Consider the following 14,386-nt stretch of genomic DNA (forward strand, 5'->3'; position numbering starts at 1 on the left):
TGGGGTTAGAGATAGAACTAGAATATTCCTAGGTGGGGTTAGAAGTAGAACTAGAATATTCCTAGGTGGGGTTAGAGAGAGGTAGAACTAGAATATTCCTAGGTGGGGTTAGAGAGAGGTAGAACTAGAATATTCCTAGGTGGGGTTAGAGATAGAACTAGAATATTCCTAGGTGGGGTTAGAGGTAGAACTAGAATATTCCTAGGTGGGGTTAGAGAGAGGTAGAACTAGAATATTCCTATGTGGGGTTAGAGAGAGGTAGAACTAGAATATTCCTAGGTGGGGTTAGAGAGAGGTAGAACTAGAATATTCCTAGGTGGGGTTAGAGGTAGAACTAGAATATTCCTAGGTGGGGTTAGAGGTAGAACTAGAATAGTCCTAGGTGGGGTTAGAGAGGTAGAACTAGAATATTCCTAGGTGGGGTTAGAGGTAGAACTAGAATATTCCTAGGTGGGGTTAGAGGTAGAACTAGAATAGTCCTAGGTGGGGTTAGAGAGAGGTAGAACTAGAATATTCCTAGGTGGGGTTAGAGATAGAACTAGAATATTCCTAGGTGGGGTTAGAGGTAGAACTAGAATATTCCTAGGTGGGGTTAGAGAGAGGTAGAACTAGAATAATCCTAGGTGGGGTTAGAGGTAGAACTAGAATATTCCTAGGTGGGGTTAGAGGTAGAACTAGAATATTCCTAGGTGGGGTTAGAGGTAGAACTAGAATATTCCTAGGTGGGGTTAGAGAGAGGTAGAACTAGAATATTCCTAGGTGGGGTTAGAGGTAGAACTAGAATATTCCTAGGTGGGGGTAGAGAGAGGTAGAACTAGAATAGTCCTAGGTGGGGTTAGAGGTAGAACTAGAATATTCCTAGGTGGGTTTAGAGAGAGGTAGAACTAGAATATTCCTAGGTGGGGTTAGAGAGAGGTAGAACTAGAATATTCCTAGGTGGGGTTAGAGATAGAACTAGAATATTCCTAGGTGGGGTTAGAGGTAGAACTAGAATATTCCTAGGTGGGGTTAGAGAGAGGTAGAACTAGAATATTCCTAGGTGGGGTTAGTGAGAGGTAGAACTAGAATATTCCTAGGTGGGGTTAGAGGTAGAACTAGAATATTCCTAGGTGGGGTTAGAGAGAGGTAGAACTAGAATATTCCTAGGTGGGGTTAGAGGCAGAACTAGAATATTCCTAGGTGGGGTTAGAGAGAGGTAGAACTAGAATAGTCCTAGGTGGGGTTAGAGGTAGAACTAGAATATTCCTAGGTGGGGTTAGAGAGAGGTAGAACTAGAATATTCCTAGGTAGGGTTAGAGAGAGGTAGAACTAGAATATTCCTAGGTGGGGTTAGAGATAGAACTAGAATATTCCTAGGTGGGGTTAGAAGTAGAACTAGAATATTCCTAGGTGGGGTTAGAGAGAGGTAGAACTAGAATATTCCTAGGTGGGGTTAGAGAGAGGTAGAACTAGAATATTCCTAGGTGGGGTTAGAGATAGAACTAGAATATTCCTAGGTGGGGTTAGAGGTAGAACTAGAATATTCCTAGGTGGGGTTAGAGAGAGGTAGAACTAGAATATTCCTATGTGGGGTTAGAGAGAGGTAGAACTAGAATATTCCTAGGTGGGGTTAGAGGTAGAACTAGAATATTCCTAGGTGGGGTTAGAGAGAGGTAGAACTAGAATATTCCTAGGTGGGGTTAGAGAGAGGTAGAACTAGAATATTCCTAGGTGGGTTTAGAGAGAGGTAGAACTAGAATATTCCTAGGTGGGGTTAGAGAGAGGTAGAACTAGAATATTCCTAGGTGGGGTTAGAGATAGAACTAGAATATTCCTAGGTGGGGTTAGAGGTAGAACTAGAATATTCCTAGGTGGGGTTAGAGAGAGGTAGAACTAGAATATTCCTAGGTGGGGTTAGTGAGAGGTAGAACTAGAATATTCCTAGGTGGGGTTAGAGGTAGAACTAGAATATTCCTAGGTGGGGTTAGAGAGAGGTAGAACTAGAATATTCCTAGGTGGGGTTAGAGGCAGAACTAGAATATTCCTAGGTGGGGTTAGAGAGAGGTAGAACTAGAATAGTCCTAGGTGGGGTTAGAGAGAGGTAGAACTAGAATAGTCCTAGGTGGGGTTAGAGAGAGGTAGAACTAGAATATTCCTAGGTAGGGTTAGAGAGAGGTAGAACTAGAATATTCCTAGGTGGGGTTAGAGATAGAACTAGAATATTCCTAGGTGGGGTTAGAAGTAGAACTAGAATATTCCTAGGTGGGGTTAGAGAGAGGTAGAACTAGAATATTCCTAGGTGGGGTTAGAGAGAGGTAGAACTAGAATATTCCTAGGTGGGGTTAGAGATAGAACTAGAATATTCCTAGGTGGGGTTAGAGGTAGAACTAGAATATTCCTAGGTGGGGTTAGAGAGAGGTAGAACTAGAATATTCCTATGTGGGGTTAGAGAGAGGTAGAACTAGAATATTCCTAGGTGGGGTTAGAGAGAGGTAGAACTAGAATATTCCTAGGTGGGGTTAGAGGTAGAACTAGAATATTCCTAGGTGGGGTTAGAGGTAGAACTAGAATAGTCCTAGGTGGGGTTAGAGAGGTAGAACTAGAATATTCCTAGGTGGGGTTAGAGGTAGAACTAGAATATTCCTAGGTGGGGTTAGAGGTAGAACTAGAATAGTCCTAGGTGGGGTTAGAGAGAGGTAGAACTAGAATATTCCTAGGTGGGGTTAGAGAGAGGTAGAACTAGAATATTCCTAGGTGGGGTTAGAGAGAGGTAGAACTAGAATATTCCTAGGTGAGGTTAGAGGTAGAACTAGAATAGTCCTAGGTGGGGTTAGAGAGAGGTAGAACTAGAATATTCCTAGGTGGGGTGAGAGGTAGAACTAGAATATTCCTAGGTGGGGTTAGAGAGAGGTAGAACTAGACTAACCCTCTCCAACATGTTTGGTGGGAGCCCATTGATTGGCAGTTCTGTCTCTGTCGTCACTGGCAACCACCACTCTACCAACCAGACCTATTGTTATTACTACTGAATAGGTTATGCTGCTTGTTTTGTTTGTAGACACATTTCTTGACTGTTTATTAAAGTAAATGTATCTAGTAAATCAATATGACAAGCACTTTCAGAGCTTTAACCTTTCAACAGTGGTGGCTTTGTTAATGTAATATACAGTACCAGTCAAAAGTTTGGACACACCTACTCATTTAAGCGTTTTTCTTTATTTTTACTATTTTCTACATTGTAGAATATTAGTGAAGACATCAAAACTATGAAATAACACATATGAAATCATGTAGTAACCAAGAAAGTGTTAAACAAATCAAAATATATGTTAGATTTTACATTCTTCAAAATAGCCACCTTTTGCCTTGATGACAGCTTTGCACACTCTTGGCATTCTCTCAACTAGCTACAGGAGGTAGTCACCTGGAATGCATTTCAATTAACAGGTGTGCCTTGTCAAAAGTTAATTTGTGGAATTTCTTCCCTTCTTAATGCGTTTGAACCAATCAGTTGTGTTTTGACAAGGTAGGGGTGGTATACAGAAGATAGCTCTATTTGGTAAAAGACCAAGTCCATATTATGGCAAGAACAGCTCAAATAGCAAAGAGAAATGATAGTCCGTCTTTATTTAAAGACATGAAGGTCACTCAATCAGGAAAATTTCAAGAACTTTGAAAGTTTCTTTAAATGCAGTTGCAAAAACCATCAAGCGCTATGATGAAGCTGGCTCTCATGAGGACCGCCACAGGAAAGGAAGACCCAGAGTTAAAGAGGGGTAAAAATACTTCTTTATTCAGTAGGTTGTTAAAAATAAAAACTACCACACAGATCATTTGTTCATTTCAGCCTTAAGCCCTCGAATGCTCCAAAAGAACCCCGTATGCTATCAGTACAACATAAACACAACGGTGTGTGAATGTATTTTACTGACCGCTAGCCGGGCTCATGGTGTTCTGCTGCTGGACTGGTACAGGGCTGTGAGTGTGTGTGTGTGTGTGTGTGTGTGTGTGTGTGTGTGTGTGTGTGTGTGTGTGTGTGTGTGTGTGTGTGTGTGTGTGTGTGTGTGTGTGTGTACTGACCACTAGCTGGGCTCATGGTGTTCTGCTGCTGGACTGGTACAGGGCTGGTGGGAGGGGCCTGGTTCATCTGTAGGAGGGCCTTACGAGGGTCCTGCCAGGTGGTCGACTGGTCCAGATGGCTGCACAGAGAGAAGAGTTCATCACTGAATGAAATGAACTGTCATGAAACTTTAATGAACTTTTAAAAAATGTTCATGGGAAAATGGAATCAAGAACTGCAAGAAGCATAGAGTTATTAACAGCATAATAGATCTGAGGATTTGTCTACAGTCCCACAACATATTTTAGGAGAAAGAGAAAACTGTGAAGCTGATTTGAAGCTGAAAAGTGTATTTGCCAGAAGCACGTCACATTATACTGTATAGAGCTTCCCTTTAGGGAGGGAACCCCACAAACTGAACTACTGTATAGAGCTTCCCTTTAGGGAGGGAACCCCACAAACTGAACCACTGTATAGAGCTTCCCTTTAGGGAGGGAACCCCACACACTGAACTGCTGTATAGAGCTTCCCTTTAGGGAGGGAACCCCACACACTGAACTACTGTATAGAGCTTCCCTTTAGGGAGGGAACCCCACACACTGAACTACTGTATAGAGCTTCCCTTTAGGGAGAGAACCCCACACACTGAACCACTGTATAGAGCTTCCCTTTAGGGAGGGAACCCCACACACTGAACTGCTGTATAGAGCTTCCCTTTAGGGAGGGAACCCCACACACTGAACTACTGTATAGAGCTTCCCTTTAGGGAGGGAACCCCACACACTGAACTACTGTATAGAGCTTCCCTTTAGGGAGGGAACCCCACAAACTGAACCACTGTATAGAGCTTCCCTTTAGGGAGGGAACCCCACACACTGAACTACTGTATAGAGCTTCCCTTTAGGGAGGGAACCCCACACACTGAACTACTGTATAGAGCTTCCCTTTAGGGAGGGAACCCCACACACTGAACTACTGTATAGAGCTTCCCTTTAGGGAGGGAACCCCACAAACTGAACTACTGTATAGAGCTTCCCTTTAGGGAGGGAACCCCACACACTGATCTACTGTATAGAGCTTCCATTTAGGGAGGGAACCCCACACACTGAACTACTGTATAGAGCTTCCCTTTAGGGAGGGAACCCCACACACTGAACTACTGTATAGAGCTTCCCTTTAGGGAGGGAACCCCACAAACTGAACCACTGTATAGAGCTTCCCTTTAGGGAGGGAACCCCACACACTGAACTACTGTATAGAGCTTCCCTTTAGGGAGGGAACCCCACACACTGAACTACTGTATAGAGCTTCCCTTTAGGGAGGGAACCCCACACACTGAACTACTGTATAGAGCTTCCCTTTAGGGAGGGAACCCCACAAACTGAACTACTGTATAGAGCTTCCCTTTAGGGAGGGAACCCCACAAACTGAACTGCTGTATAGAGCTTCCCTTTAGGGAGGGAACCCCACACACTGAACTACTGTATAGAGCTTCCCTTTAGGGAGGGAACCCCATAAACTGAACTACTGTATAGAGCTTCCCTTTAGGGAGGGAACCCCACAAACTGAACTGCTGTATTTTCTTCCACACACTGGAATTTACAAGTTTATTATAACGTTACAAAACAGAGAATATGTCCCAAATGGCACTCTGTTATGTATGTAATGCACTACGTCTGGTCAAAAGTAGTGCACTATATAGGGAATAGGGTGCCAATTGGGACAATCGAGAGTTAAAACAGAGCTGTAGGATCTGAAAACAACACAAACATGAGGCTCCATGCTGACTTTTCTGTCCAATTACAGAGAGAAGAAAAGAGTGGAGAGCAACACATGTCATCATCATCAGTCTGTAATATATATTGTAAAACAACACATCTCATCATCAGTCTGTAATATATAGTGTTTAACAACACATCTCATCATCATCAGTCTGTAATATATATTGTAAAACAACACATCGTATCATCAGGCTGTAATATATATTGTAAAACAACACATCTCATCATCAGTCTGTAATATATATTGTAAAACAACACATCTCATCATCAGTCTGTAATATATATTGTAAAACAACACATCTCATCATCATCAGTCTGTAATATATATTGTAAAACAACACATCTCATCATCATTAGTCTGTGATATATATTGTAAAACAACACATCTCATCATCAGTCTGTAATATATATTGTAAAACAACACATCTCATCATCAGTCTGTAATATATATTGTAAAACAACACATCTCATCATCAGTCTGTAATATATATTGTAAAACAACACATCTCATCATCATAAGTCTGTAATATATATTGTAAAACAACACATCATCATCATCAGTCTGTAATATATATTGTAAAACAACACATCGTATCATCAGTCTGTAATATATATTGTAAAACAACACATCTCATCATCAGTCTGTAATATATATTGTAAAACAACACATCTCATCATCATAAGTCTGTAATATATATTGTAAAACAACACATCATCATCATCAGTCTGTAATATATATTGTAAAACAACACATCGTATCATCAGTCTGTAATATATATTGTAAAACAACACATCTCATCATCAGTCTGTAATATATATTTTAAAACAACACATCTCATCATCAGTCTGTAATGGATATTGTAAAATAACACATCTCATCATCAGTCTGTAATATATATTGTAAAACAACACATCTCATCATCATTAGTCTGTAATATATATTGTAAAACAACACATCTCATCATCATCAGTCTGTAATATATATTGTAAAACAACACATCTCATCATCAGTCTGTAATATATATTGTAAAACAACACATCTCATCATCATAAGTCTGTAATATATATTGTAAAACAACACATCATCATCATCAGTCTGTAATATATATTGTAAAACAACACATCGTATCATCAGTCTGTAATATATATTGTAAAACAACACATCTCACCATCAGTCTGTAATATATATTGTAAAACAACACATCTCATCATCATCAGTCTGTAATATATATTGTAAAACAACACATCTCATCATCAGTCTGTAATATATATTGTAAAACAACACATCATCATCATCAGTCTGTAATATATATTGTAAAACAACACATCGTATCATCAGTCTGTAATATATATTGTAAAATAACACATCTCATCATCAGTCTGTAATATATATTGTAAAACAACACATCATCATCATCAGTCTGTAATATATATTGTAAAACAACACATCGTATCATCAGTCTGTAATATATATTGTAAAACAACACATCTCATCATCAGTCTGTAATATATATTGTAAAACAACACATCTCATCATCATCAGTCTGTAATATATATTGTAAAACAACACATCTCATCATCAGTCTGTAATATATATTGTAAAACAACACATCTCATCATCAGTCTGTAATGGATATTGTAAAACAACACATCTCATCATCAGTCTGTAATATATATTGTAAAACAACACATCTCATCATCAGTCTGTAATATATATTGTAAAACAACACATCTCACCATCATCAGTCTGTAATATATATTGTAAAACAACACATCTCATCATCAGTCTGTAATATATATTGTAAAACAACACATCTCACCATCATCAGTCTGTAATATATATTGTAAAACAACACATCTCATCATCATTAGTCTGTGATATATATTGTAAAACAACACATCTCATCATCAGTCTGTAATATATATTGTAAAACAACACATCTCATCATCAGTCTGTAATATATATTGTAAAACAACACATCTCATCATCATAAGTCTGTAATATATATTGTAAAACAACACATCATCATCATCAGTCTGTAATATATATTGTAAAACAACACATCGTATCATCAGTCTGTAATATATATTGTAAAACAACACATCTCATCATCAGTCTGTAATATATATTTTAAAACAACACATCGTATCATCAGTCTGTAATATATATTGTAAAACAACACATCTCATCATCAGTCTGTAATATATATTGTAAAACAACACATCGTATCATCAGTCTGTAATATATATTGTAAAACAACACATCTCATCATCAGTCTGTAATATATATTGTAAAACAACACATCTCATCATCAGTCTGTAATATATATTGTAAAACAACACATCTCATCATCAGTCTGTAATATATATTGTAAAACAACACATCGTATCATCAGTCTGTAATATATATTGTAAAACAACACATCTCATCATCAGTCTGTAATATATATTGTAAAACAACACATCTCATCATCAGTCTGTAATATATATTGTAAAACAACACATCTCATCATCAATCTGTAATATATATTGTAAAACAACACATCTCATCATCAGTCTGTAATATATATTGTAAAACAACACATCTCATCATCAGTCTGTAATATATATTGTAAAACAACACATCTCATCATCAGTCTGTAATATATATTGTAAAACAACACATCTCATCATCAGTCTGTAATATATATTGTAAAACAACACATCTCATCATCATCAGTCTGTAATATATATTGTAAAACAACACATCTCATCATCAGTCTGTAATATATATTGTAAAACAACACATCTCATCATCAGTCTGTAATATATATTGTAAAACAACACATCTCATCATCAGTCTGTAATATATATTGTAAAACAACACATCGTATCATCAGGCTGTAATATATATTGTAAAACAACACATCTCATCATCAGTCTGTAATATATATTGTAAAACAACACATCGTATCATCAGGCTGTAATATATATTGTAAAACAACACATCTCATCATCAGGCTGTAATATATAGTGTTTAACAACACATCTCATCATCAGTCTGTAATATATATTGTTTAACAACACATCTCATCATCAGTCTGTAATATATATTGTAAAACAACACATCTCATCATCAGTCTGTAATATATATTGTAAAACAACACATCTCATCATCAGTCTGTAATATATATTGAAAAAACAACACATCTCATCATCATCAGTCTGTAATATATATTGTAAAACAACACATCTCACCATCATCAGGCTGTAATATATATTGTAAAACAACACATCTCACCATCATCAGTCTGTAATGGATATTGTAAAACAACACATCTCACCATCATCAGTCTGTAATGGATATTGTAAAACAACACATCTCACCATCATCAGGCTGTAATGGATATTGTAAAACAACACATCTCACCATCATCAGGCTGTAATGGATATTGTAAATAGGCCATTTCTGCTGTTATTCCAACCACACACTTCTCTCTGCACGTCCCTGCCTTAAGCATAAAACAGGCCGAGAAGCTCACTGCCGATAGACTGCCGATAAGTACTTATCACAGTAGGAGGTCGTTCCTGCTGCGTGCTGACTAGGCAGCAACAAACCTGCCATTTCTATTTGTAGAATCGCAATACTCGTCAGTGGCCAACAGTGTTGCAAGATCCAGCTAACATTTCTAGCCCAATGACCTCTGAAAACCTACCCACAAGGCCTGAAGACTAGCCCCCCCAAAAAACTATCGCAGCAAGAGAGTAGGTGACATATTTATCCAAGAGAGGAGGTGACACATTTATCCAAGAGAGGAGGTGACACATTTATCCAAGAGAGGAGGTGACATATTTATCCAAGAGAGGAGGTGACATATTTATCCAAGAGAGGAGGTGACATATTTATCCAAGAGAGGAGGTGACATATTTATCCAATAGAGGAGGTGACATATTTATCCAAGAGAGGAGATGACATATTTATCCAAGAGAGGAGGTGACATATTTATCCAAGAGAGGAGGGGACATATTTATCCAAGAGAGGAGGTGACATATTTATCCAAGAGAGGAGATGACATATTTATCCAAGAGAGGAGGGGACATATTTATCCAAGAGAGGAGGTGACATATTTATCCAAGAGAGGAGGTGACATATTTATCCAAGAGAGGAGGGGACATATTTATCCAAGAGAGGAGGTGACATATTTATCCAAGAGAGGAGATGACATATTTATCCAAGAGAGGAGATGACATATTTATCCAAGAGAGGAGGTGACACATTTATCCAAGAGAGGAGGTGACATATTTATCCAAGAGAGGAGGTGACACATTTATCCAAGAGAGGAGGTGACATATTTATCCAAGAGAGGAGATGACATATTTATCCAAGAGAGGAGGGGACATATTTATCCAGGAGAGGAGGTGACACATTTATCCAAGAGAGGAGGTGACATATTTATCCAAGAGAGGAGATGACATATTTATCCAACAGAGGAGGGGACATATTTATCCAAGGGAGGAGGTGACATATTTATCCAAGAGAGGAGGTGACACATTTATCCAAGAGAGGAGGTGACATATTTATCCAAGAGAGGAGGTGACATATTTATCCAAGAGAGGAGGGGACATATTTATCCAAGAGAGGAGGTGACACATTTATCCAAGAGAGGAGGTGACATATTTATCCAAGAGAGGAGGTGACACATTTATCCAAGAGAGGAGGTGACACATTTATCCAAGAGAGGAGATGACACATTTATCCAAGAGAGGAGATGACATATTTATCCAAGAGAGGAGGGGACATATTTATCCAAGAGAGGAGGTGACACATTTATCCAAGAGAGGAGGTGACATATTTATCCAAAAGAGGAGGAGACATATTTATCCAAGAGAGGAGGTGACATATTTATCCAAGAGAGGAGGGGACATATTTATCCAAGAGAGGAGGTGACATATTTATCCAAGAGAGGAGGTGACATATTTATCCAAGAGAGGAGGTGACATATTTATCCAAGAGAGGAGGGGACATATTTATCCAAGAGAGGAGGTGACATATTTATCCAAGAGAGGAGGGGACATATTTATCCAAGAGAGGAGATGACATATTTATCCAAGAGAGGAGGTGACATATTTATCCAAGAGAGGAGGTGACATATTTATCCAAGAGAGGAGGTGACACATTTATCCAAGAGAGGAGGTGACATATTTATCCAAGAGAGGAGGTGACATATTTATCCAAGAGAGGAGGTGACATATTTATCCAAGAGAGGAGGTGACATATTTATCCAAGAGAGGAGGTGACATATTTATCCAAGAGAGGAGGGGACATATTTATCCAAGAGAGGAGGTGACATATTTATCCAAGAGAGGATGTGACATATTTATCCAAGAGAGGAGGGGACATATTTATCCAAGAGAGGAGGTGACATATTTATCCAAGAGAGGAGATGACATATTTATCCAACAGAGGAGGGGACATATTTATCCAAGGGAGGAGGTGACATATTTATCCAAGAGAGGAGGTGACACATTTATCCAAGAGAGGAGGTGACATATTTATCCAAGAGAGGAGATGACATATTTATCCAAGAGAGGAGGGGACATATTTATCCAAGAGAGGAGGTGACACATTTATCCAAGAGAGGAGGTGACATATTTATCCAAGAGAGGAGGTGACACATTTATCCAAGAGAGGAGGTGACACATTTATCCAAGAGAGGAGATGACACATTTATCCAAGAGAGGAGATGACATATTTATCCAAGAGAGGAGGGGACATATTTATCCAAGAGAGGAGGTGACACATTTATCCAAGAGAGGAGGTGACATATTTATCCAAAAGAGGAGGAGACATATTTATCCAAGAGAGGAGGTGACATATTTATCCAAGAGAGGAGGGGACATATTTATCCAAGAGAGGAGGTGACATATTTATCCAAGAGAGGAGGTGACATATTTATCCAAGAGAGGAGGTGACATATTTATCCAAGAGAGGAGGGGACATATTTATCCATGAGAGGAGGTGACATATTTATCCAAGAGAGGAGGGGACATATTTATCCAAGAGAGGAGATGACATATTTATCCAAGAGAGGAGGTGACATATTTATCCAAGAGAGGAGGTGACATATTTATCCAAGAGAGGAGGTGACACATTTATCCAAGAGAGGAGGTGACATATTTATCCAAGAGAGGAGGTGACATATTTATCCAAGAGAGGAGGTGACATATTTATCCAAGAGAGGAGGTGACATATTTATCCAAGAGAGGAGGTGACATATTTATCCAAGAGAGGAGGGGACATATTTATCCAAGAGAGGAGGTGACATATTTATCCAAGAGAGGATGTGACATATTTATCCAAGAGAGGAGGGGACATATTTATCCAAGAGAGGAGGTGACATATTTATCCAAGAGAGGAGGTGACATATTTATCCAAGAGAGGAGGTGACATATTTATCCAAGAGAGGAGATGACATATTTATCCAAGAGAGGAGGTGACATATTTATCCAAGAGAGGTGACATATTTATCCAAGAGAGGAGGGGACATATTTATCCAAGAGAGGAGGTAACATATTTATCCAAGAGAGGAGGTGACATATTTATCCAAGAGAGGAGGTGACACATTTTTCCAAGAGAGGAGATGACATATTTCTCCAAGAGAGGAGGGGACATATTTATCCAAGAGAGGAGGTGACACATTTATCCAAGAGAGGAGGTGACATATTTATCCAAGAGAGGAGATTACATATTTATCCAAGAGAGGAGATGACATATTTATCCAAGAGAGGAGGGGACATATTTATCCAAGAGAGGAGGTGAAATATTTATCCAAGAGAGGAGATGACATATTTATCCAAGAGAGGAGGGGACATATTTATCCAAGAGAGGAGATGACATATTTATCCAAGAGAGGAGGTGACATATTTATCCAAGAGAGGAGGTGACATATTTATCCAAGAGAGGAGGTGACATATTTATCCAAGAGAGGAGATGACATATTTATCCAAGAGAGGAGGTGACATATTTATCCAAGAGAGGAGGTGACATATTTATCCAAGAGAGGAGATGACATATTTATCCAAGAGATGAGGGGACATATTTATCCAAGAGAGGAGGTGACATATTTATCCAAGAGAGGAGGTGACATATTTATGCAAGAGAGGAGGGGACATATTTATCCAAGAGAGGAGGTGACATATTTATCCAAGAGAGGAGATGACATATTTATCCAAGAGAGGAGATGACATATTTATCCAAGAGAGGAGGTGACACATTTATCCAAGAGAGGAGGTGACATATTTATCCAAGAGAGGAGGTGACACATTTATCCAAGAGAGGAGGTGACATATTTATCCAAGAGAGGAGATGACATATTTATCCAAGAGAGGAGGGGACATATTTATCCAGGAGAGGAGGTGACATATTTATCCAAGAGAGGAGGTGACATATTTATCCAAGAGAGGAGGTGACACATTTATCCAAGAGAGGAGGTGACATATTTATCCAAGAGAGGAGGTGACACATTTATCCAAGAGAGGAGGTGACATATTTATCCAAGAGAGGAGGTGACACATTTATCCAAGAGAGGAGATGACACATTTATCCAAGAGAGGAGATGACATATTTATCCAAGAGAGGAGGGGACATATTTATCCAAGAGAGGAGGTGACATATTTATCCAAGAGAGGAGGCGACATATTTATCCAAAAGAGGAGGAGACATATTTATCCAAGAGAGGAGGTGACATATTTATCCAAGAGAGGAGGGGACATATTTATCCAAGAGAGGAGGTGACATATTTATCCAAGAGAGGAGGTGACATATTTATCCAAGAGAGGAGGTGACATATTTATCCAAGAGAGGAGGGGACATATTTATCCAAGAGAGGAGGTGACATATTTATCCAAGAGAGGAGGGGACATATTTATCCAAGAGAGGAGATGACATATTTATCCAAGAGAGGAGGTGACATATTTATCCAAGAGAGGAGGTGACATATTTATCCAAGAGAGGAGGTGACACATTTATCCAAGAGAGGAGGTGACATATTTATCCAAGAGAGGAGGTGACATATTTATCCAAGAGAGGAGGTGACATATTTATCCAAGAGAGGAGGTGACATATTTATCCAAGAGAGGAGGTGACATATTTATCCAAGAGAGGAGGGGACATATTTATCCAAGAGAGGAGGTGACATATTTATCCAAGAGAGGATGTGACATATTTATCCAAGAGAGGAGGTGACATATTTATCCAAGAGAGGAGGTGACATATTTATCCAAGAGAGGAGGTGACATATTTATCCAAGAGAGGAGGTGACATATTTATCCAAGAGAGGAGATGACATATTTATCCAAGAGAGGAGGTGACATATTTATCCAAGAGAGGTGACATATTTATCCAAGAGAGGAGGGGACATATTTATCCAAGAGAGGAGGTTACATATTTATCCAAGAGAGGAGGTGACATATTCATCCAAGGGAGGAGATGACATATTTATCCAAGAGAGGAGGTGACACATTTATCCAAGAGAGGAGGGGACATATTTATCCAAGAGAGGAGGTGACACATTTATCCAAGAGAGGA

At 38.9% G+C, this 14,386-nt stretch overlaps 1 protein-coding gene across 1 annotated transcript in view; it reads right to left on the reverse strand.

Annotated features, from left to right (window-relative positions):
• The window catches only part of LOC139549549 (transcriptional coactivator YAP1-like), a 139,422-nt gene that overhangs the window by 95,604 nt on the left and 29,432 nt on the right, over window positions 1-14,386 (reverse strand). Inside the window, exon 3 of the mRNA XM_071360159.1 lies at window positions 4,060-4,178. Within this exon, the coding sequence (XP_071216260.1) occupies window positions 4,060-4,178 (119 nt within the window). The remainder of the gene's footprint in view (window positions 1-4,059; window positions 4,179-14,386) is intronic.

The sequence above is a fragment of the Salvelinus alpinus genome, chromosome 22 (genome assembly GCF_045679555.1).
Source record: "Salvelinus alpinus chromosome 22, SLU_Salpinus.1, whole genome shotgun sequence".
NCBI lineage: Eukaryota > Metazoa > Chordata > Actinopteri > Salmoniformes > Salmonidae > Salvelinus > Salvelinus alpinus.